The following is a 26,057-nucleotide window of genomic DNA, read 5'->3' as shown; positions in this document are numbered from 1 at the left end:
ATTTCAGGCTGCAGGACAAGAAAACAGACAGCAGTATATCATTTTGGAATACAGAAGCAACTACTATTCCACACACTGTCCTCTATGAAGAAAAAAATGAGAAGACAAGTCATACTTCTATTACTTCACAAAGGCCAAAGATTTAATGTTATTAAATGATAAACTTTTATGAGTTATTGATGGGTAAAAATTCTTCAGTTCATTTGACTGAACTGCATGCTGTGCGATCTAGATTATTTCAGGGGATCAAAAGTGTTCATCACTTGTTTTCTTTCATACACTTACAGATGTAGCAAAATGTCTACCATTAGCTACCAGGAGAAAAATGTCACCTCCTATGTAAAATAAGCCCAGAAGTCTATTTCATAGCTGCCACTTTATGTCTAGGAAAATGCTTACAGGACAGTCAACCAAATTTTAGAAGACCTAAATGTAGGACATCTTTCTTCTGGTCACAGAAATCCTGGGGCCAAAAAGTATTCTAGAATTCCAGGATGAAGTGGTAAGGAATGGGGGGGACTGACCTAACACATGTGGGAGAGTTTTGTAGGACTGTCCAACTGGGAAATCATGTCTGGAGTGTGTGGGGTTGGGCATTTGTCCAGTCAAAAAAGAATTGATCAACTGATCTGTCAAATAATGCCCAAAATAGTAAAATATCTTAAAGCACCAATTTATTAGAACAACAAAGTAAGACTTTGTGGTCTCCAATAGGCTTAGCCTTAGATAGATACTTATGCCTAATTACAAAACACACATTACTTAAATGAGTTATTTTAACTCAGAACAATGCAAAACAATTAAATTAAGTTCTAAAACATGAAAGAATAAGTAGAGATTACTTACTGTAACTGGAGGTTCTTCAAGATGTGTGGTCCCTATCTGGATTCCAAATGCATGTGCACATGCATACCATGCACCAGAGCCGCAAATGTTCATAATAGTGTCCGTTGACACGCATGTGTATCATGCATCAACCACACGGTGGGTCCGAGGCTTTAAGAGGCTGTGCGGGTCGACACCACTCTAGTTCCCTCACACCAAGAATCAAAGTAGCCCAAAGCAGAAGGGATGGAGGGTGGGACTGGAATGCAGATAGGGACCACACACCTCAAAAAACTCCAGTTACAGTAAGTAACCTCCACCACTTCTTCAAATGATGGTTCCTATGTGGATTCCAAACACGGGGAGAGTAGCAAGCAGTGCTCAGCGCAGCAGTGGGTGCAAGGGATCTTAAGAGGACACAGTTTGCAGTACAGCTCAACCGACTGCTGCATCAGTCACCAATGCAAGGGCAATGGTGTAGTGGTTGGAGAAGGTGTGGACAGAGCACAAAGTGGCTGTCCAACAAATATCCTGCCATGGAACATCTACAAGGAAAGCAGACTGTATATGCATGCATGGAGTGGGCTGTGACACCCGGGAGAGAGAGACAAACATGAGAGAGTGCATAGCATTCCGTGATACAATGGGAGATCCAGCTGGAGAGGCACTGCGAGGAGAGGCCGCGACCCCAGGAGTGCTCAGCAATGGCGACGAAGAGCCAGGGTACACCCAAGAGGCATGAGTTCACTGGAGATAAAAGACTAGCACTTGGCGGACATCAAGGGAGTGGCATGTTTGGCTCCCTGGAGGAGGCATACGGTTTAGGGTAGAAGACTGGGAGGTGTATGCACTGGTTGAGGTGAAAGGGAGAGGCCACCTTGGGGAGGAATTTGGGATGAAGCCGCAAAGAGACCTTATCTTTCTGGAAGATGGTGAAAGGCAGGTCTGTGATCATGGCTGCCAGTTCGCTAACGTGCTGTCAGGAGGTGACAGCCAACAGGAGGATCATCCTCATGGAAAAATTGGTGAGGGAGCAGACCATGGAGGGCTCAAAGGACGACTTGGAGAGGACAAGATTCAGTTCCCAAGAGGCAGTAGTCTTCCGCATGGAGGGGAAGACACTGAGTAGGCTGTGAAGAAAGCTGGCAGTAGTTGGGTGGGTGAAGAAGGAAAAGTCATCCACAGGGAGAAGGAAGGCACTGAGTGCCACTAAGTGGATACGGACGGAGAAGTGGGCAAGGCCCAACTAGTGGAAGTGGAGGAGGTAGTCCAGGAGGACGAGGATGAACAAGGAGTCCAGGGGATGTTGGCGACAGTGTGAAGAGGTGCCACTTAGCCTGGTAACATTCCCAAATGGACTGGCGCCTGCTATGAGTGAGCATGTCACACACAGGGGTGGAGCACACTGTCTACATGTGAGACCCCCACCCTCTCCAGGCCATGAGATGGAACTTGCAGATGAATTTGTTCAACAACCGGAGGTCTAGAATGAGGCGAAGGCCACTTCCTTTCTTTGACACGAGGAGATAAGGGGAGTAGAAACCACGAACAGAGAATGTGTTCTATGGTGCCCTTGTGGAGTAGGGCAGTTTCTTCTTCTCACATGAGGTGCTATTGGGAAGGATCTGGAGGGTGCCCAGTGGTAGGGCTGGAAGGAGGGAAGGAGAGGACTTCAATGAGGTGCCCATGGTGAACAATGTCCAGCACCCAACAATCAGTGGTGATCCTGCCCCAGTGGTAGGCAAAGAGGGCAAGACGACCCCTGAAGACGATCTGTGGTGTGTCCGGAGAGATGGATGGGGCTTTGCGGGTTTTCGAAGAAGGAGTCAAAAGGACAGCTTAGTCAGATGTTGTGGAAAGGTGGAGGCAATGGAGGTAGCAGTAGAATAGTAGTGGGGCCGCTGAGAGCACGGCTGGCAGCAGGATGGTTCAGGCAACTGTTGGGGGAAGGGCTGGTAGGTAGCACAGGGGCGGGGCCAGAAAGACAACTGTTGCTGTCTGCAGACAGGAGCCGGGGCATAGATGCCCAGTGACCACAGGGTTGCATAGGAAGCCTTGAGGAAGTGAAGGGACTCATCCATCTTGTCACTTAATAACTTATGGTTATCAAAAGGGAGGTCCTGGAGGATAGTCTGGACCTCCTTTGGAAACCCGCTAAACTACAGCCAAGAGTCATGGCGGAGCACTACCCCTGATGCTACATAGCAGGATGCAGTGTCAGCAACATCAACTGCAGCCTGGAAAGCCACCTTGGCAACCAACTTGCCTTGGTACAGAAGGTCTTGAAAGTCCTGTTGCTTCTCTGGAGGAAGGAAGGCTTGAAGTCCACTACACGGAATAGGAAAGGAAGTCATACTTGGCCAAGATGCCCTGGTAGCTAGCAATGAGGAACTGCAGGCCCGCAGATGAATAGACTGTGTGTCCTAGAAGATCCAGCTTCTTCGCAGCCCGCTCAGGTGGTGTGGACTTGAAATGTTGTTGACTGGCGCGCTCGGTGTCCGTGTGTACAAGGCAGTGGGTGTGTAAATAGAAAGTTCATACCACTGGATGCTACATAATGGCATTCTGCCTGCTTCAGGGTAGGGGCACAGGAGGCCAGGGTGTGCCAGTGCCAGACAGCATGAGCAAGTTGGCTTCGTGGCTCAGCAGGACAGTATGGGAGGGTGCCAGAGGTTGTATAATGCCCAGGAATTGATTCTGGGGGGTCCATGGGAAGACAGAGCCGCAGCCACATGGCGAAGTAATCCATGGTACTGGACATGGTCACTGGCAGGGGAAAGAGCAGGGGGAATAAGCGCATTGTTCGGTGATGAAGAGGCACCAGAGGGGACTGGGGGTGCCACCAGTGCCGATGGTGTCAACAGAGCAGGGGCATCCTGAGGCTCCTCATAAGATGGCCAGTGATGTGGGCATGGTTGTACCCCACATTCACAGTAGTAGGCCAGTAGGGCCAGGCATAGGGATCAATGGGCATCGGCGTCGTCCATAGGTAGCGGAACCACGGGTCGGCCAACAGACTGTACGCCGATAGGTAAGGTCAATGCCAAGTGTCTGGGCTGTAGGACCAAGCAGGCGAGAAGGTTGGGTCTGGCTTGGAGGACCACTCTGAGTCAGAAGATGGGTCTGGCAGGAGTGGGACCATCCGTGCCATCGGTAGAGCAGGATGGTCCACGAGGAGAAGAGGTTCATTCATCGGGGTGCTGGTGGAGAAGGTCAGAGCAAAGCAGGATGCTGGTGGAGCAGGAGGAGCTCATATACCAGAGACCGAAGTCTCAAAGTAGGTGGAGGACCGGAGCACCAAGGAGAGCCAGCATATGACAGGAGGAGCTCACCATCAGCGTAAGGGAAGACAAGAGCCCCGGTATGTGGGCAACTAGGTGTGAAAGTCTGGATGGTCCAGCGGTGTTGACAGTGGCCCAGGCACCTGAGCCGAGGGCAGCGCCGGCAGAGCCTGAGGATGCTTAGACTTATGCTCCATACGAGACTTCTTTGGAGCAGGGGCATCCGCATTGATGCGTGACTTCTCATCTGACCTGGCATAGCTCAGGGAGGCAATGCTGCATTTGGCGGCAGTCCCCATCAGGGAGCCACCTTTAGCTTATGCTTCTTGCATGCATGGTGGGGCTTCAATGGGTGCATCAGTACTGTGGGTGCCACACTGGAAGGCGATCACCACCAATGACAGGAGCTGCTCTGGCAGGCGGTGCTGGATCCGGCTGCACACATGGGAGCATACCCTTCTCCATGAGGTACTTGTGGAGGCAAAGTTCTCGGGTCACTTGAGTTCTGGATAGGAACAGACGGCAGATGGAGCAACAGGCAACGATGTGGGCTTCACCAAGACAGTAAAGACAGTGGTGGTGTTTGTCACTCACAGAGAAGGAGCGTGGACATGAAGCACAGTTTTTAAAACCGGCTTGCTGGGACATAGTCCCCAGGCTGGGGAAATGCCCCACAGAGGGGAAAGTCCAAGGAGAGACCTAACTATATAAACGGACAACTATATACCACTAAGAATTAAAATTATTTACAGCAAAACTGAAGACTAGTTCTCTTAGCAAGCTAAGAACATCGATGAACAGTTACCGCCATGCGGCGGTAAGAGTAAACTGGAGTGGCATCAAACTGCACAGCCTCTTAAAGCCTCAGATGCACATGTGGGTCAACGGACACTACTATAAACAGTTCGGCTCCAGCACATGAGCACCCGCGTTTGGAATCCACATAGGGACCATCATTCTAAGGAAAACTATTACCTCCACCTTTTTAATAACATTTGGTTAGCATTTAAATGTGACTATTATTCAAGACTGACCAGTTACAAAAGAAAAGAAAAATTGAAATAAAAAACAGAAAAACATAAAGCAACTATAAAAAAAGGCATTTTGAAATGCACTTATGCTAGGTAGGCAGCAGGTAAACTCTTCAAGCAGCTCAATGGCTGTGTATTTTTTATATGTGTTGAGGAAGAGGTTTAATGAACCCTCCTCAGAATTTCCCAGTTAATTTCTGTATATTGGTCTAGTCAGTTTTGATTGCAAGGTCTTCAGGGCAGGGACCCAGTCTTTTATTTAATATGCTCTGTAAAAGTGAGCTGTAGCTCACGAAAGCTTATGCTTTAATAAATTTGTTAGTCTCCAAGGCGCCACAAGTACTCCTTTTCTTTTTACGGATACAGACTAACACGGCTGCTACTCTGAAAGGCGTATACAAATAAGATACATATTTAAAATGTTTGTTCTAGAGGATTCTAGCAGATGAAGATGCTCAACTTAAAAAAAAATTGTTTTTGAAGGTCACTAAATACCAAAGTCAGCACTTGAGTCAGAAAATGCCAAAATTAAGGCCATTTCTTAATTTTATTTCTGCTCTCTTATATTACAACAATATTCGTTAGAACATGATCACATACTATTTTTCCACAGGTTCCATGCTCATTCATTACATAGACTGGATGGTGCAAAGTGAGTGAAACAACCATTTAGCATTTTTACCCTTTTTGTTCAATAAGTGTTCCTACTAGTTTTAAATAATGATAGAACTCTACCTTTCAATCAAGTTACCATAACCCCATAAGGAACTCTCCCAAAACTTTTTGGATAGCTATATCAACTAATTCTTCATCCACTATTTTGCTGACTCTTCCTAAGATTCAAATAGGTTAGAGAGGCACATTTTACCGTTACAGAAGCCTAGGCGAGTGGCAGGATTCTTATTAAGTAGTACTCCTTTTGGTGTGTTTATCATTTATGGATTTTCTCAGGTATTATTTCTTTTACTGAAGGCACACAGGTCTATAATTCCCAGGATCATCATTAACACTTTTAATAAAGATGAGCACAATGCTAGCCACCCCGCAGCACAGAAGACTGATGATACATTATTTACTTGTATTAGTATCTTTGTTACTAATTAGTATAAATCCTTCAAAATTCAAAAATGAAGGATGTCAGCAGTCCTGGAGATATACTGCAGTTCAAATTTGATGAAACAATTTGAGAAATTTATTTTCTCTATCTGACAAAAGGAAACCTAACTGAGGCATTCCCACGCCCATCATCTTATGTGGTGAAGATCACTGTAGAGAAATTAAATGCTTATTCTCTTAATTTTGGTATTCTAGTTGATCCATTGAAACACCAGAGATCCCAACCTCTCGCCTACGTAAAGAATTTTTTTCTTCATATTTTTGGATTTTTTTTTTCAATGTCTTCTTAAAAAGAAAGCTTTCACAGGTGACCAAGACTATCTTCTGTTCCTTTATCTGTTCCATTATCCATTTTTAAAGTATACTATACCGACCTGAATAAACTGCTAAACCTTGCTGTTTAATACATCCTCCCCACTCTTTTCTTATTTTTGCTGTTATGTGTTGTTTAAGTATGCACATCTTCAAGGTGATAAATATTAAACATAAAATGCTCGTTTTAACCTGGTTAATGGCTACAGTATTATGTTGTGGCCAACTTAAACTGCTGTATGACTGACTTATCAAAGCAAGCAAGAATATCTACTTTGAGATGTCACTTGAGATAGTGACATGCAGCAGCATTGAGTCTTTGCTGAAGTATCAAGTAGTAGTCGCTGCTACTTCACATTTAAAAATAAAACATCTGATGATGATCTGAATCTTGACACTATTTAAATACGTAAATATTCATTTGTACAAATAAAATTGTTCCTAAGCAACACTTTGTGATATTGTCTTACTTGACAGACTTCCAAAACTTTAGCTTCTATAATTATGGTCAAATTTTTCATTTTTCTACTGTACCAAGGATTGGGGGGGGGGGCAGAACCTGACAATAGAATACCACCTAAAACTTCCCCTCCAGACACACAAGCTAATGGGTTAACACATGGGTTCCCAAACTGTGGGCCACGACATAGTCCCGGGTGGTCTGTCATGAGCAGAGTTGAGGGTATGGGGTGGCGTTGGCCCCCCAAACTGTATACACTGGCAGAGTGGCAGCCAGTGATGGCCCCCACCCGGGCCAGAGGAGCCCAGTGCCCTCGGCAGGCAGCAGAGGGCAAAGCAGAGCTGCCGTGTGATTGGCAAGGAGAAAAGGGCGAACCCTGAGAGGCAGCTGCTCCTCAGGAACCTAGAGGAGACTGGGTGATGCACAGCCGTTCCTGCTCCTAGCCACCACACCATGCAAGGGAAGGTTACTCACCCTGTGCAGTAACTGAGGTTTTTCGAGATGTGTCCCCCTGTGGGTGCTCCACTTCAGGTGTCAGTGTGTCCCGGCGCCATTGATCAGAGATTTACAGTAGCAGTGACTGTGTGGGCCATGTGTGCGCAGTAGGCATCTCGTGGTGCTGTTAGTGTCGCATGTAGCGTGCGCACGACCCGAGCCCTCCAGTTCCTTCTCTACCGCAGAGTCCCTACTGCAAACTCCAAAGTAGAGGGGAGGAGGGCGGGTAGTGTAGCACCCACAGGGACACACATCTCAAAGAACCTCAGTTACTGCACAAGATGAGTAACCTTCCCCACTTCTTTGAGTGCTGTCCCTGTGGGTGCTCCACTTCAGGTGACTATAGAGCAGTCCCTCTCAGAGGGCTGGGCGGACTTCGGGTTCATTTGAGTCACTGAGGTAAGTACTGTGAGGCCCACTATGACATCATGAGTGATTGCATAGTGCTCAGCAAATGTGTGCACAGATACACAAGTGACTGCCTTAAACATCTCTAATATTGGAACATTATTTAGGAACGCTATTGAGGTTGAAACAGATCTAGTAGAATGTGCTCTAATATGTTTGGGTGGTTCTGTATTCCGGATACAATAGCACATTTAAATGCATGTGGAGATCCATTCAGACAATCTCTGAGTGAATATAGCATCTCCTTTTGAGTGCTCGGTAGTAGAGATGAAAAGTCATTGGGATTTCCGGAAGGGTTTGGTCCTTTCAAGGTAAAACGCTAGTGCACGCTTAATGTCTTAATGTGTGCAGGGCGGCCCCTGTTGGAGTCCCATGAGGCTTAGGGTGGAACGTAGGGAGATGGATTGGTTGGTTCATATGAAATGCTGAAGTTACTTTCAGTAGGTATTTAGGGTGTGGGCATAGCATGACCTTGTCTTTGAAGAACGTTGTATATGGAGGATCAGCCATGAGCACTCCTATCTCACTCACCCTTCTGGTGGAAGTAATAGTGACCAGAAAGGCCATTTTCATAGGTAAATGTAGGAAGGAGCAGGTGGCTAATGGTTCAAATGGTGGACTGGTCAGGCATTTGAGCCCCATGTTGAGGTCCCACGCCAGCACAGGTTGCCGAACTTCTGGGTAAACTTTTAGGAGGCTCTTGAGGAAGCGCTTAGTGGTAGGGTGCACAAAAGCTGAGGTTCCATCCATCTCTTGATGGAATGCGGAAATGGCTGCAAGATGGACTTTGATCGAGCTTATAGCTAACCCTGAACTTTTCAGCTCCAGTAAATATTCCAGCATTAATAGTAGTGGTGCTGCAGCACCCATCAAATGTCTGTCTTGACATCAGGCAGAGAACCTCTTCCATTTTTGAAGGTAAGTATTATGCGTGGTCAACTTCCTGCTGTTTAATAACACGTTTAACTTTTTCTGAACAGGTTAGTTCGTCATGATTGAACCATGCAGGAGCCATGCTTGCAGGTGGAGTATCTGTGGGTTCGGGTGAAGAGTGTGACTGTTGTGCTGAGACAGCAGATCTGGACGATGAGGGAGAGATCATGGAGCTCATATCACCATACACATCAGGTAAGGGTACCATGCTTGTCTGGGCCACGTTGGGACTATGAGGATAACCTTGGCCTGTCTGTTCATATCTTGTGTATCATGCATGAGATCAGTGGAATCGGCAGAAACGCATACATGAGTTGTGCCTCCCATTTGATGAGAAAGGTGTCCTCTGGTGTTCATGGTCCCAGTCCCACTCACAAACAGAACCTTAAGCATTTGCAGTTCATTGGGGATGCAAACAAGTGGATGATGTGAATACCCAACCAGCTGAAGATTGATCTCAGAATCTCGCCATTCAACTCCCATTCATGGTCTTGGGAGAAGTACCTACTGAATGTGTCCGCCGTCGCATTCTGGCAATTAGGTAGGTAGCATGCAGAGATGTTTATGTTGTGTTGTATACACCAGTTTTATAGTTTCATGGCTTCGATGCATAGCGAGTGGGACAAAGCATCTCCTTGGTGGTTGATGTAAAACATGCATGCAATGTTGTTGGTCATAATGCAGACAGATTCATTCTTTATATGAGGTAGGAAGTACCTGCAGGAATTGCGGACTGTACGTAGCTCTAAAAGACTGATGTGTAAGTGAGTCTCCCCAGGAAACCATTTGCCTTGAATCATGTGTTAATTCGTATGTGCGCCCCAACCTATCAGTGAGGCACCTGTGGCCATCATAATCGATGGGGGTTCCTGTTGGAACGAGATGCCCATACAAACATTTTGAAGTCTTGTCTACCATTGTAAAGAGTCTAGGACACTGGTTGGCACTGAGAGTTGTTTGTGCAGGCTGTGTTTTCTGGGTATATATACCGTGCTTAATCAGCCCTGTAGGCACCACATATGTACTCTTGCATGTCACACCACAAATTTGTGGCTACCATGTGTCCCAGTAGTTGCAAGACAGTATGAGCCTCTATTTGGGGGCAGAGTCATAGCTCTGAGATAAAGTCTGTGATAGTTGTGAATCTGGCAAGGGCCAGAGATGCTTTGGCTTCTATGGCATCGAGGTATGCCCCAATGAAAACCAGTTGCTGGAAAAGGATTAGAGTGGATTTTCGTTCATCTGTAGCCCTAGATCCCTGAATAGTGTGATAACAGTTTGGACTGTGTCAGTTGTTTCTCCTTGAGTTGACCCTTTGAGAAGGCAATCGTACAGGTAAGGGAAGATCATTATTCCCTGTTTGCATAAATGTGCTGCAACTACTGCTAGGGTTTTGGAGAAAACTCTTGGAACAGTAGACTGGCTGAATGGTAGTACTCTGTACTGAAAGCGTTCGTATCCTACTGTGAATTGTAGGAATTTTCTGTGAGCAGGATGAATGGTGATATGGAAACAAGCATCTTGGAAGTCAAGGGCTAAAAACCAGCGCCCCTGTTGCAGCGCTGGGAGAATCGTGCCCAGTGTGACTATTTTGGAACTTTTGGGAGTGTACGAACTTGTTGAGCTTCCTGAGGTCCAACACAGGTCTCCATCCCCCATTCTTCTTCTGCGTCAAGAAATAATGGGAGTAAAATCCCTTCCCCCTGTATTGAGAAGGTACTTGTTCCAGGGCACCTAGTTGTAGAAGATGATCAACTTCTTGTCGTAACAGGTGCTCATGAGAAGGGTCCCCGAAGGAGGACGGGGAGGGGGGTAAGGTAGGTGGTTGGGAGGTGAAGGGGATGGTATATTCTGAACAGACTATTTCTAAAACCCATTGGCCAATGTTATTGAGGCCCAGATGTGACAGAATGGGGGAAGGCGAATACCAAAACATGGGAATGGATTGTGCGCACGCACTGCATGGTGAGGGAGGTTGTTCAAACCCTTGACCAAATCTCTGACGCTGTGAGCGTTGATGCTGCCGTTGGTTATTGTGAAGCTGTTGTTGCTGTCAATTGTTGGAGGAGTCTCTGGGTCTTTGATAAGGTTGGTATCTTCTTCTCTTTACAGGTGGGCTATAAGTCCCCAGAGTGTGCAGAGCGGCCCAAGAGTCCTTCATTGTGTGGAGCACCTGATCAGTTTTGTTCAAGAACAATTTTTCTCGATCAAAGGGTAGGTCTTCTACTTTAGTTTGTAGTTCTTTAGGGATGCCTAAGGCCTGCAACCAGGATGCCTGGTGCATCACTACAGCCATAGCTCTGGCAGTTGTGTTGGCGACATTTAAGGATGCTTAGAAGGCTGTTTTGGCTATCAGTTGATCCTTATTTACAATAGCCTGAAATTGTGATTTTTTTTTCCCTTGAGGAGCTCTGCTGTGAATGTCCTAAGTTTCCCCGTTATCATAATTGTATTTTGCCAACAAGGCAGAATAGTTGTGACTCTGAATTGTAACGTGCCTGAAGAATAAATTTTGCACTCGAACAGGTTGAGCCTCTTGTGTTCTTTATTCTGTGGTCTCAATCTATACTGGGGTTTGCTTGCCGTATTCAATAGCGGCATCAACTGCCAAGGAGTTGGGAGGCAGACAGGCAAAGAGGAAATCTGCCCCTTTTGTGGGGACATAATACTTTGTCCACCCTTTTTCATGTTGGTGGAATTGAGGCCGGTGTCTGCCAGACTGTCTCCACTAGTTCCAAGATGGCATCATTGATAGGGGGAGTCATCTTGAAGGTAGATGATCGTTGTAATATTTGTACCAGCTTGTCCTGGTTCGTCTGCACTTCCTCCAGCAGGATGTCCTGGCTTTGGGCGACCTGTTTAAACAGTTCCTAGAACTGTTTGAAATCGTCCGCCAAAGTAGGCAGTGGTGGCATAATTGCCTCATCTGGGGAGGACGGACGAATTGTGTGCTTGAGACATATCCTCTTCTGAGCTCGGTGTTTCTGTTTCATCCCCAACTTCCTGAGGCTCCATGGGCTGTGGGGTGGGAGATGCTGGGTTGGAGTGTAGTTCGCCCTATGAGCTGTGGATGGCCTGGAGTGTGGACCCTGGTAAGTTGACCAGGGTTCCCAGTGTGCCCATTGCATGGGGAAGTCCACTGGTGGGTACATCCATGGTGGTCCGCACCATGGTTGAGCCATCTGGTTGTAATGGTATCTTGGCCTCCATGGGTCCAAAGTGGTCAGCGTTCCTTCACTGAGGAATGGTGTGGTGAGAAAGTGCATTGTTCCTGCACCTCGTCATCGTCTTCACTAGATGAGTGCCATTTCATGAGAGCTGCTGGGATCTCCTCCATAGCCCGCAGGGGAGCCCTCGGTACCAAGTACTGGGGAGTACGGTGCCAACGATATCAAGTCTCTCTGGTCAGGACCGTCTGTGTCGCAGGGTCCGCTCTCATTGGTGCCGGCATTGATGCCAAACGATGCTGTGTCTGGTTGGTGCAGTCAGCGCCAACTTGTTTTTGTCCGTCACTGCCGACTGCATTGTCTAGAGGCATGGTACCTGAGGAGATGATCGGTGCCGAGTCCCATGCCTTAGGCATGTCTTAGTCTGTGCCTCGACTCCTTCTCCTTCGCTTGGACCTCAGTGGTGCCGCAGGTACCCGGGGCGTGTATACCCAAAAAGTAACACATTTTAAATCACTTTTTAAAGCAGCACTTGGCAATATGACCAAAGTGATATTGCTGAACATTAACATAAGAAGCCCACAGAAGTGGGGGGGTTTAAAGAGGGTGGGAGGAGTTTGTTGGGGAACAGTGAGTGTGTTGGCACGCTGTCTCTAAGTACAATATTCACCAGACTGAACACTTGTTCAGAGAGCAGCCAGAAGCAACCAATCCTGAGGAATAAGCTGGTGCAGACAGGCACCCCCCCTCAGTGGAAACCGGTACACCAGCAAGGGTAGAGGGACACCCCGACATCAGCCCCCACCTCCTTCCCCAGCTCTGCACAGCACATCAGTCTCTTCCTCCCACCCCACTCTGCCTGCTTGACACTACTGTCCTAGTGCCAGGGAGAGCAGGATTCCGCATTAATCTTTTGATTACATGATTCCCTCTGAGTTCTCCCACAGCCTCCTCTCCCCACAGACCAAGTATGTCTGCTGCTGGGAGCCCACATGCTCTGCTGGGCAGTAACTATATGAGCTCTCCATGCTGAGCAATTTCAAAACTTCCTGGGGCTTTGAAAGGGCAGGGGTGCATGCCGGTGTAGCTGGATGCAGGGCAGCGGTGCTCAAAAGAGTGAGCAGAGTGGTCACAGTGAGTATTGTGGGATACCTCTTGGAGGCCAGATAAACCACATAAGGAACACATTGTCTACACTGATGCTGCGTCACTCTATGTTGCAAAAAGCTCTATGCCTCTCATTGAGGTGGTTTTATTTTTGCCAGCCTAGCAGAAGACTTTCTCGGCAGGAGGAGCACTGCAGTGCATACACTTCCACTTTTTGTCAACAAAAGCTGCCTTAGTCAACAAAACTGTAGTGTAGACAAGGCCTCGTTGCTACAGAGGTGCAGCTGCATCACACAGCACTGTACGTGTAGACAAGCCCTCATATAAGAAATGTGATAAATTTTACACAAAACTATGTAAAGCAAGAGTGTTCTACCAGATGTCATAAAATCCTATGCTGTACACAGGCTAGTTTTCAGGTAAACAATTGATGCATTTCAGGAAGTCTGGAATTGCAAGCAACTCTGGATATATTTGATTGCCCTGGCTCAATCGTCATCTGCTGAATATATGGCTCATTAAACCTCATTAATAATGGAAGGTCTGGAGTTGAGTTTGCCTTGCCTTTCAATGTCAAGACAACAATGAACACAAAATCAGGGAATGGCCCTTCCCAAAACACATCAAGTAATAAGGGCACATACACAGCTCATAGAAGACAAAGCATGAAACACACACTATATGAACCCATTCTAGCAGGGCAAAGGTAGAGCAACCCCTAGCTGACCCAGATCAGAGGAGCACAGAAGGTGGCTTTTCGCCGCCTTTTTTATTAAAATTTAAGTAAATGTGCTGAGAAACATTACACCTTGGAGGATACAAATAGTTGACATCTATTAAATTAAGAAATCTTAGATCTACAACATTTAAAGCTTCAGTTTAATTTACAGTTTTATCCAAATTTTTTTTGTTATTGGTCTGGGCTTGTTACTCAGACAGCGAGATTATTATATGAATTGTGGTTTTAGGACATTTTTAATCTTATTTCTTGAAGCTATAGTTCCTTGACAATTATTGTTCTGAGAAATGAAAGCAATGTAATATTTTCTATCAACATTTTAGGTGTAATGATGGATTAGAAAAGTCTTTAGGGAAAATATTACTGTCCCAAAGTTATTTTCTGATGTCACCAAAAAATAAAACACTTGTTGTAAGCAACTAGCAAATAAGGATCAATATCACAGGTAACTTCAGTAACTATGACGACACGTGAAAATAAAAGAAACCTGAGAAAATAGCAGGCAGAAAATCAAGTTTGAATCCCCATTTGACATTTAAACTGCCATGAGAGTAAAAAAAAAAGGATTATGTGAAAATGAGACCTCCTTTCTCAGACTTCAGCAAGAGTTGCATGTACTTAACTGAAGATAGAATTTGGGCCTTACTTTTTGTGCATGTTAAAACTACTTTTTAGCACTATTAACACTGCAAAAATAATACTGAATTATATGCTGGTTTACATATCAACAGAATAATTAATTTACAGCTGAAGAATCTTTACTTATTGGCAATACTAGAGTCAGCACTAGAAACTCAGTCTAGTCTGACAGTCTGGGGTAAAATAAATATAAACATAATATCTTTTTACTTGAAAACCAAGCACATTCACCATGGAAGCCAGTAAAAGAGAAACATGGAAAACCACTACACTATTTTTAGAGTCAGTTTTCAGAGTACAAGCACACACTTCAAGGCCATTAGTGTTCAACTAGTTAACCAATCACTTACCCACTGTGCACAACTAATATTAGAAATTTTTTCTACCTACAGTGCGTACAGGATAAACAAGACCACACTCCTAGATCCAGAACATTACAATCAAATAGGCCTCTTGAAGCATTACTGCCATTAGCCTCTCAGTGGAACATTTTACAATCTAGTCGGGCAGATTTTCAACACAGACATTTCTTCCTAAGTGCTAAGGTTCCCCCTCCTTTCCCCGCCCCCCCACACAAAAAAAAGAGCCAAAGGGCTTTTTCTTACAATTTCAACACTTTTCAACTATCCAAAGCTACATGACCATTCATTTTTCTTTTGGGACAACATTCCGTAAATAGCACTAGTTTGTATTTTCCCTAGTCTCCATAAGAACTAAGTCACAAAGACAAGACAAGCAGCAATGGATTGCCATCTGCAGAATATATCAGATGAGCTGTTGCATGAAAAAGGCAAACAATTTTAACAAAATAACTAACCTTCATACTATGCTTGGCTTACTGATTTATAATAATAATAAAATAATAATACCTAGCTCTCATTATAGCAATTTTCATCAGTCGGTCTCAAAGCACTTTGCAAACGAGGTCAGTAACATTATCCCCAGTAAAGATAAGCATTTTACATTATATATAAGTAGCGATACAATTTTAAGAGGACTGTCCTCTGATAATACAAATTATTAAAAGGTAAAAAAAAATACAACAGATAAAAAGTTATTAATAATTGTAGTAAACTTTTTTTATTCTGATCTGTGGTCTTAACTGTAAGAGTGCTTTGCAAATATGTGATAGGCAAAACAAATCAAGACTGCTGTATGAAATAACTATAATATACTATACCAAGCCTTTTAAATACCAAAATAGTAGTTAACTGCACCAAATTAATAGTACAGACTGGTTTAGCTTTACAGACATCATGGGTTTAATTCTGCCTCTGGGGTGTGCTGAAGGCAAACAGGTTCATGGAACCCTTGTCTCCTGTTCCCAGTGCACTGAAAAAGGAGGCAAACATAATTCAGCTCTCAGAGCTGGGAAGTAGAAAGAGGAACTTACTGGTACTGATAGAATTAGCAGCTGCAGAGGGGGGAGATTCTAGGTATTGCAAGGGTTGAGCAGCTGTGCTGGGAAAGTGGTGGTTATACTTGTTGAACAGGTAGCAAGAGGTGCCCCTCGCAGTACTCTCCCCAGGACTCTTCAATGCTGCTCAAGTTTTAACAGTTATAACTCAGCCCCATGTTCACACCTAATAATTACAGGAGAACTTGATTTATGTTTTAAAAATTAAGTAGCACTTTGGAGTTGTCAACTATCTTTGTGATGTTCCAACTGGACTAAACTGACGAGCACCGATTCTGAGAAATTGTAAACTGCAATATAATAATTAAGAAAATAAAGCAATTAAATTACTATTGACTTCAGCTAATAGCAAGACAAATATTAACTTTCAACTTATAAATAATTTTGTAGTCCATATTTATTCTAAAACTTTGTTTTTGAGGTTTCCATCCAATAAATAATTAGGATGTGTTAATACCTCTAATGTTATGCTATCCATAACAGCTTCACTGCAAAAGCCTACAAAAGCAATTGTTGCCAGTAGACATCAAGGCTGTTTTCTAACAGGATTTCTGACTAATCTGCCAAAATCAAATGCTTTTCTGGCATAATATTTTTTTAATCTTTAAAATTAATTTAGAGAGACAAATATAACCGAACAAAGCTCCTACAGAGTTACCAGGTCAGATAAAAGGGTAAATAGTTTATGGAACTATTCACCCAACGCACAGCCAAAGATTAAACACTTAAAAATTCACCTTGAGGAAAACAAGGCACAACATTCATCCATGGTGAAAATTTGCTTGCAAAACAAAAATTCACAAAATTTCACTATTTGAAGGAAGACTCATACACTACTCATTCAAATTTCTTCTCTCTGCTATTAAAACTGTTGTTTCTAAATACCATAAACACATATAATAAAGAAACATCTTTATGTACCTCAGTTTTATTCTTATTTCAGTCCTTTGAATAAATATGAAATACCAAGTCTGCCCATACAAAATAACTTTAAAGATTTCATTTTTAAAAAATAAAAAATTAGGAATACTGGGTTTGCACCTGTAAATTTTCACTTTTTTGCTCCCTAGGGATGCAAGTAGGTTTGTATTATTATGCAATTATCTGCTATTTTGTTCTACAGCATTCAGACAGCAAAATGACCTTACACAATTGTAAATTTGGTAGTATGAGCCAAAATTTTCAAGCATTCATTTACCAATACAGAATCAACATTCTTCCCTAAACTATCTAAAATCAAAGTATAAGAAGAGTAAGTCAACAAGGATACAAATTAGAGGTTAGTCGTGCTCTTTATACTTTTTAAAAAATCCCCACGTGACATGTCATTCTGCCATCACAGTGGGCTTAACAGTACCTCTGAAAAACATCTACCAACAAGCAAGCAATCTTGCTAACCTCAATCTCAGTTTCTCCAATGATGAAGGTAAAAACAGAAAATAAGAGATATTTTAATCACCGCACTAGATGTGACTGGTTCCCGATATGTTTTTTAAAAAGTTGTCCTTTTTGTAGTCAAAAAATAAAGATTTCACAAAAAATCCTCTTAGATTTCAGTAAAGATTAAGGCAACTGCATACAAGCAACTCTTCCCCAACAGTTTCTCTATTCTCACATCCCAGATACCAAAGTTAGAGGAAGGGGAAAGGGAAAGTGTATGTACAAAAATGTACCAAACAGAAGGCTTCCCCTTTAGGTTCTATCACCTCTAATTTACCATCTTTATTATTTACTCTCAGTGTTCTACATTTGAGAAGCAAATCTTCTCCATATATTTTAGCCATAACTAAATGAAATATTTACAAGGTGCTACTAATAAGCAGATGTGCCACATAATTAGCAACAACAAATCCACTTACTTTTTTCTCCTTCTCATGATGTTTATCCTGAGAGTGAGAGGAAGAATCACTTAAACTTTGATCATATGACCTATTAGATCCCCGTTTGCTCTTTTTCTAAAAAGAGAAGATATATTTATGTATGTAAAAAAGGAACCATTTTAATAAATTACGGTACAATCCATTTCAACTGAGCTTGATAAAAATGCCTTACTGCTCCACACCAAAAAAAAATACTTTTAACTGAAAGCCTGACAAAAACTGACACTGACAAATCTGTTTCAAGTGTTAATGTTAACTATCCCAAACATACCAGAAGTCAACTACCCTTAGATTGACATATGCAGCCTGTCAATTTGCAAATATGCTTTCCACAAAAGAGCCAATACACCACCTTTTAACAATGTTAAATTACACTTAGATATATTTTCACCTTCTGGTAACTTAAAACAAAAAAAACAAAGAAGATTTTTCTCAAATGAGAATATGATAAGCCATGGTGCTGACACTGCCATTAACTTAAACAAGACACAGGGAAAAATGCATACTTGAGGCATGTCTCAAGTGCACTGTGAGGAGGCGGGGTTTTGGCTTCATGATTTATCATCCAAATAAATACCCAGTCTGGAGTATCTTATCAGTTATGAAACAGAAGTTGAAAAACAATTTTTAAAAAAAGATACAAGGATGTCAAGTTAATACATTGGTGACAGATAATGATTTTTTTTTTGTATTATTATAATACCTAGGAGCCCTTGTTAGGGACCAGGACTTCATTGTGCCAGGCAAGTGTTCAAAATTCTGAAGTCACTTCATAATTCCAAAACAAAACAGGCAAAGCATTTCTCAGTGACTGCACCACAATTAAGGCATTTTGAAGACACTACGCCCAATGCTGCTTATCTAACCATCCTAGATTCTCAAGGTTACAACAGAAATTCACTACCTAGGTGTCTTACAACTACTATAAAGGGAAAAAATTGTGCATTTACTAGCCATTATTAACAGAACCTCACTAACAGTCCATCGGAAAGCTTCATATAACCAACGTTCTCTAGCCAATTATAGCTGCTGTTCGTATTTCAGTCTTCTGGTGGAAAGCCACATGCCACAATGTTTAAAATACGGGGATTTTTTTTTTTTTTTTAAGAAATACTAATCTGATAACAGTGTAAGTATCCTTAAATCATGTCTGCACAGAAGCACTGCGGACAAATTCAGTGTTAGTGTAAACATCAGTTGAGTCATTGAATTATGCTTACTTACACCAATGGCTGAATTTAACTCTAAGATTTTAATACTGTTTTAATAAATAAAAGCTGTAAATCCTCCAAGTCTGAACACATACATTAATATGAAGAGATAGTCAGGATTATCAAACCGACGATCATCAGAAGAGGTACAAGCCACTCAACTCACAGGGTCTGATCCAAAGTCCACTGAAGTCAATGGGAGTCTTTCCCCTGACTTAAAAGAGCACTGGACCAAGCCCTAAAGTATTCCCTTTCTGGTGTGCTTCAGAAAAAGACAGTTAGCCAAGGATCTCGACTGAATGTAGAGTAATAGATCAACACACAGGATGCTAGGAAGAGGAGAACAGAAGAGGAATTTGTGGGCTGATATATCCTCCAACACATGGCTTGACAAGAGGAAAAAATTTGTTAAGATGCTTACAGAAGAATACGTTAAGTGTGGCCAAACTAATCAAATAGGAAGAGGAAACCTTACAGGACCTTAATACAAACAGACATAGGTGCCAACTCTGTGGGTGCTCCAGGGCTGGAGCACGCATCAGAAAAAAAACAGTGGGTGCTCAGCACCCACCATCAGCCCCACCTATCAGCTCCTCTCCCTCCCCCCAGGGTCTCCCACCCACCGGCAGCCCCCCCCCCCCATCAACCCCTCCCCCTTCCTCCCAGTGCGTCCTGCCCGCTGCGATCAGCTGTTCAGCAGCATGCAGGAGGCACTGGGAAAGAGAGGGAGGGATGGGGGGGCGCTCTCAGGGGTGGAGCGGAAGTCGAGCACCCCCAGGGAAGTGGAAAGTCGGCACTTCTGAAAGCAGAAGCTCATTTTGAACAATACACGTCTATTACATTTTTTTTTAAAGTCACTGTCTAAACATGCTCCCTATTTTTCTCTGACAGAGATAATACATTCCAAAGCAAACGTTTGTTCATAACACTATAATACATTTTCAGGAAGTATTTCTACCCTCAAAATTAAATCATTACCATAAGGAAAAAACAAGAATATTTTCCACATAATTTTGTATAATTTTATTCAGTTTCTTGTATAAGCAACACCCTAATCCACATACAATACTATTTTATTGCTATTAGTAACTCAAGTCATTGAGTAAAAATTCAAGTTAGTGTCATATTTTACATACTGAATTCAATAAATTCTTACCAGCTTACTAAAATGGTATTTACAGTAGCCACAGTATTGGACATTATCTGCACCATTACCCTCTTCTTCACAAAGAAGACCTGCAAACTGTGCACTGGGGAAGGAAAAAAAAAAAATTCAAGATCAAAAGTAATTTTATACCAAGTCACCTCAAAATCTCTAGAAGAGACTTTCAAATATAGATACCTAAAGTTACTGGGGAGATTTCCAAAAGTCACAAACAGGGAGTAGAACATGCAACTATCACTGCCTCCATGCGATGCGGTGCCTAACTTACCTTTGTAAGTCTCCCCCTACGCTACTAAATCCATATTTAGACATCTAAATAAGGCACCAGTCCAACAATGCATCCGCTTAGGTGCGGAACGCGTTTAAAAAAATCAGGCCACTTACTAAGGTTCCTAACTCTGAACTTGTCCATATTTGTCTACACTTGTGGCAGTGGGTAGGGTACGCGTAGCTACACGGGGTAGTGAAAGGCAGCTTGCATCCACATTCACTGCTGTGTGTAGTTACACCAGGCACTGAAAGGATCCAGAGGGGGAAAGCAGCAGGGAAAGGCTCCAGCAGCAGCTACCAGAGCTTTTCCCCACTGCCTTCCCCCTGCCAGAGGCTTTCCCCACCACAGTGAAAGGCTTCAGTACTGGGGAGCTACCAGAGCCTTTCTGCGCTACCAGAGTCTTTCACTGCAGCAAGAAAAGACTAGCAGTGGGGAAGCAGAGGGACACAACATTGCTAAATATAGCAGTGTAGATGTGGGAGGTACTGTTTGGGTATGTAGAGAGTCATGTAAGATGTATGCCTGAACCCTAGGGCATATGGGGCATTCTACTTGCCTAAGCAGTGCCTCCCCATGTACACTGCCATTTTTCCCATGCTAGCTGGGCGAGCAGTGTCTGTACTTTACACACTGCCATAAGTATAGATCTACCTTCAAACTCTTGGCCCAAAAAACTTCATTTATCTAAGCAAAAGAATAGTTTTCAACACACCAATGTTTTAGACAACAGTAGAAACTGTTCAAGTCCTGAACATGTCAACAGCTACTCTTCTGATCTACTAGAGGAAATGCATTAATAGAAGATATAAAGATTAAAGAATTTTAAAATGAACTGAAAGTACCATAACAAATGAAGCCATATTTTATTGATTTAAAATGGTCAGTATCAGATAAATTTTTTAAAAAACCCTCAAAAGTTTCCTTGCCTGCATTAATAGCTTGTTTTATTGAATGTTCAAAAGCAATAATTCAGTAGAATAAGAAGTTACTCACCTTGTGCAGTAATGATGGTTCTTTAAGATGTGTCCCCCTATGGGTGCTCCACTGTAGGTGTGCTTGCGTCCCTGTACTGCAGATCGGAGAACTTCAGCAGCAGTGTCCACTAGGCCCACACATCCGCTGTCTCTCCTCATGCCCTGCCACGAGGCTAGCCAGTGCATGTGGGCTAACTCCCCCCTCAGTTCCTTCTCTACCTCAGAATCATTAGGAAGGCCAAAAAAGAACTTGACGAACAGCTAGCCAAAGGCTCAAAAAGTAATGGCAAAAAAAATTTTAAGTACATCAGAAGCAGGAAGACTGCTAAATAACAAGTGGGGTCACTGGATAATCAAAATGTTAAAGGAGCACTCAAGAGGGATAAGGCCATTGTGGAGAAACTAAATGAATTCTTTGCATCAGTCTTCACAGCTGAGGATGTGAGGGATAGTCCCAAACCTGAGCCACTCTTGTTAGGAGACAAATCTGAGGAATTGTCCCAAATAGAGGTGTCATTAAAGGAGGTTTTGGAACAAATTGATAAAACTAAACAGTAATAAGTCACCATGAGTTCTGAGGAACTCAATTGTAAAATTGCAGAACTACTAATTGTGGTATGTAAATCATTTAAAGCAGCTTCTGTATCAGATACCTGGAAGTTAGCTAATGTGATGCCAATTTTTTGAAAAGTCTCAAGAGGCAATCCTGGCGATCACAGGCTAGTAAGCCTGACTTCAGCACCACGCAAATTGGTTGAAACTATAGTAAAGAACAGAATTATCAGACACATAGATGAACATAATTTGTTTGGAAAGAGTCAACATGGTTTTTGAAAAGGGAAATCGTGCCTCACCAATTCACTAGAATTCTTTGAGGAGGTCAAGAAGCATGTAGACAAGGGTAAACCAGTGGGTATAGTGTACTTAGATTTTCAGAAAGCCTTTAACAAAGTCCCTCACTAAAGGCTCTTAAGCAAAGTAAATTGTCATGAGATAAAATGGAAGGTCTTCCCCTGGATCAGTAACTGGTTAAAAGATAGGAAACAAAGGGTAGGAATAAATTATTCGAGAGAGGTAAATAGTGATCTCCTCCTGGGATCTGTATTGGGACCACTGCTGTTCAACATACTCATAAATGATCTGGAAAAAGGGGTAAACAGTGAGGTGGCAAAATTTCAGATGATATAAAACTACTCAAGATAGTTAAGTCCAAAGCAGACTGCGAAGAGTTACAAAGGGATCTCACAAAATTGGGTGACTGAGGAAAGTTAAATATTTCTTTACTTAATGCACAGTCAACCTGTGGAACTCTTTGCCAGAGAATGTTGTGAAGGCCAAGACACTAACAGGATTCAAAAAAGAACTAGATAGGTCCATCATTGGCTATTAGCCAGGATTGGCAGGGTTGGTGTTCCTAGCCCCTATTGCCAGAAGCTGGGAATGGGTGACTGAGCAACAAAATGGCAGATGACATTCTATATTGATAAATGCAAAGTAATGCACCTTGAAAAACATAATCCCAACTATAAATATATAATGATGGGGTCTAAATTAGCTGTTACCACTCAAGAAAGAAATCTTGGAATCATTGTGGATAGTTCTCTGAAAACATCCACTCAATATGCAGTGGCAGTCAATAAAGCTAACAATGTTGGGAATCATTAGGAAAGGGACAGATAAGAAGATAGAAAATATATTGCCTCTATATAAATCCATGGTATGCCCACATCTTGAACACTGCGTGCAGATGTGGTTGCCTCATCTCAAAAAAGATATATTGGAATTGGAAAAGGTTCAGAAAAGGGCAACAAAAATTATTAGGAGTATTGAACAGTTTCCATATGAGGAGAGATTAATAAGAGACTTTTCAGCTTGCAAAAGAGACGACTAAGGGGATGGAGAGAGAGATATGACAGAGGTCTATAAAATCAAAAGTGGTGTGGAGAAAGTAAATAAGGTAGTGTTATTTACTCCTTTTCATAACACAAGTGTCACCAAACGAAATTAATAGGTAGCAGATTTAAAACAAACAAAAGGAAGTATTTCTTCACACAATGTACAGTCCACCTCTGGAACTATTTGCCAGACTATATTATGAAGGCCAAGACACTAACAGGGTTCAAAAAAAGAACTAGATAGCTCATGGAGGACAGGTCCATCAATGGCTATTAACCAGGATGGGCAGGGATGGTGTCCCTACCTCTGTTGCCGGAAGCTGGGAATGGGCAACAGGGGATGGATCACTTGATGATTACCTGTTCTGTTCATTCCTTCTAAAGCACCTGGCACTGGCCACTGTCAGAAGACAGGATACTGGGTTAGATGGACCTTTGGTCTGACCAAATATGGCCATTCATATGCTCTTATGTTCATTGAGAACAGTCCCTGAAGAGGGACGGGGAAGTAAGTAGAGGAGAGAGTAAGGAGGTAAGGAATAGCCATTGCAAACAAACAAACAATCTCCAAGACCCATCGGTCTGATCTTACGCATTCCCAGGTGCTGCAGAATGTTGTCAGACAGAACCCAAATTGGTAGATAGTGGTTGTCAGCTGTAGCAGTTGGGGGGAGTGGTCTATCAATGCCTCAACCAACATGTCAAAATTGTTGCTTGGAAGTGTGTGGCTGGGACATGGAAAATTGTGGGCCAGACGGTTTACACCTCAGGAACTTAGTTTTCTTTCCCCGTGGCTCGTAGTAGCACTGAGTCAGGTATTGGGAGGTGCATGGCTTATGGTGTAGCTGTGGACTAAATTTCCTCTTTTGTAGATACCCAGTGAGCAGAGAGTGGTCCTAGAATCCTTTAGTGCATGAAGAAAGGCATCCATCTTCTCCGCAAAGAACTTAATGCCTTCGAAGGGAAGGTCTTCAGTTGCTGACTGCACTTCTTTTGGAAAGCCTGACAGAGGTAGCCACAATGCACGTTGCATAATCACCGCAGTGGAGATGGACCTGGCCATTTCGTCAGCTGCATCGAGGGCAGATTATAGTGCTATCTTGGCCATTCACTATCCCTCTTGAATAATGGCTTTAAATTGGTTGTGGTGTGACTCAGGCAGCTGTTCAATAAAATAGTTCAGTTTCCAACAGCTTACATAGTTGTATTTTGAAGTTAGGGCTTGGTAAATTGGCTATTGGAAAATGTAGCATGGCCAAGGAGTACACTTTCCTCCCAAAAAGATCCAAATGCTTCTAGTCCCCATCGGGGGGAGTGGGCCTCATCTGGTGTTGATGGCTATGAGAATTAACAGAATCCACTACGATGGAGTTGTGTGGAAGGTGGAAGAAGAGGAATTCTGTCTTCCTTGCTGGGACATAACATTTTTTTATTCGCCCATTTGCAGGTAGGTGCTACCAATGCTGGAGTCTGTCATTTGATTTGCAGGATCCAGGAGAGCCTCATTAATAGGGAGGGCAATTTTTGAGGACAAGGATGAATGGAGTATGTCAAGGAGTTTGTGGTGGGTGTTCTTGACTTCTAGCAGTATCTTAAGAGTGTCTGCCGCTCTCTTCGCTAGGCAAAAGTCGTCAGCCAGAGATGGTGGGGGAGGCATATCGGCCTCATCTGGGCAGGAAGAGGAGGATATGGCCCTTGGGGTCACCTCTTCCTCCACGCTGCCCTTCTGTTCCTCCATGATTTCTTTTGGAGGTTCCAAAGCTCCGGATGCCGCAGCCAAAGGGGTGCATCTCAAGGGTTTTCCAGTAGGGCTAGAAACCAGAGAGGCATGGGAGCAATATGCAGCCCAAGGGTCTCAGTACGGTCACTGGTGCAGTGGCGGTGCCCATGGTTGACCATACCAAGGTGACAGCGGTGGGGCCATCTGAGGCTATACTCAAGAGCCCTGTTGGTATTGGGCACCACAGGGAGCCTGGGAGGAGCACTGCAATACTGCCTCCTCTGCTTTGCTGTCCAAGTACACACCTGAGAGTGGGGGAGCATGGCAGGGCAGCAGGGAAGACACCTGTGCCATACAGATACTCGAGGCAGAGGTCCCTGTACGAAGGAGACTCTGCTACACCAGATACGCAGAGATCCCTTGAGTGCCAGAATTCCGGCAGTACCAATCAACTTGGTGCCACTGGCAATACCAAGGAGGATGGAGATATTGCCCACACCAACTGCTCTGGTGCTGATAGGGCATCCATGACAGTGCCAATGGAGTATCAAATATTGGCAATGTCTTCTTAGAGGAGTGCTTACTCCTATCCTTGTCCCTCAGTGCCGTTGACTCAGTGCCTGTGCCCATCGGGTCTGTAGGCACATGAACAGCACTTGCCGCTATAGATCTTCATGAACCTTGCATACCAGGCTGGGATTGACTCAGTGCTGATGGTACCAACTGCACTGGAGATAGTTTACAGCCAGCTTGCAGCTCGCTGTGGGGACTACCCACCCTCTTTTTCGATGACTTATGAGAGGGGACATCAGCTGGTTTCTTCAACCCACAGCCTTTGGATGTTATGGGTTGTGGGAAAGACTCATGTCTGCCAGGTGACTCTTGGCGCGGGTCCAGAGAGCCGTCTCCATTAAGATAATCTTGTGTCTCAGCTTGCTATCCTTAAGAGACCTGGGCCTGAGTTTCTGGCAGAGATCACATTTTTGTGAATGTGGCCTTCCCCGAGGCAGC

The 26,057-nt window shown here is 43.6% G+C and overlaps 1 protein-coding gene across 8 annotated transcripts in view; it reads right to left on the bottom strand.

Annotated features, from left to right (window-relative positions):
* Positions 1–26,057, bottom strand: part of MLLT10 (MLLT10 histone lysine methyltransferase DOT1L cofactor) — a 221,131-nt gene that overhangs the window by 113,177 nt on the left and 81,897 nt on the right. For 4 of the 8 annotated variants that reach the window (XM_077808198.1, XM_077808197.1, XM_077808204.1 and 1 more), the window contains 2 exons: positions 20,178–20,271; positions 17,790–17,885 (listed from right to left, as the gene is read on the bottom strand). The exons of 1 other annotated variant lie outside the window; for it this stretch is intronic. In XM_077808198.1, the coding sequence (XP_077664324.1) occupies positions 17,790–17,885; positions 20,178–20,271 (190 nt within the window). Of the gene's footprint in view, positions 1–17,789; positions 17,886–20,177; positions 20,272–21,450; positions 21,692–26,057 lie in introns of those variants that run through there. 3 more of the 8 variants (XM_077808200.1, XM_077808202.1, XM_077808199.1) reach the window with 3 other exon arrangements.

This window comes from Eretmochelys imbricata, chromosome 2 (assembly GCF_965152235.1).
Source record: "Eretmochelys imbricata isolate rEreImb1 chromosome 2, rEreImb1.hap1, whole genome shotgun sequence".
NCBI lineage: Eukaryota > Metazoa > Chordata > Testudines > Cheloniidae > Eretmochelys > Eretmochelys imbricata.
This window is presented reverse-complemented; position numbering and strand designations above follow the sequence as displayed.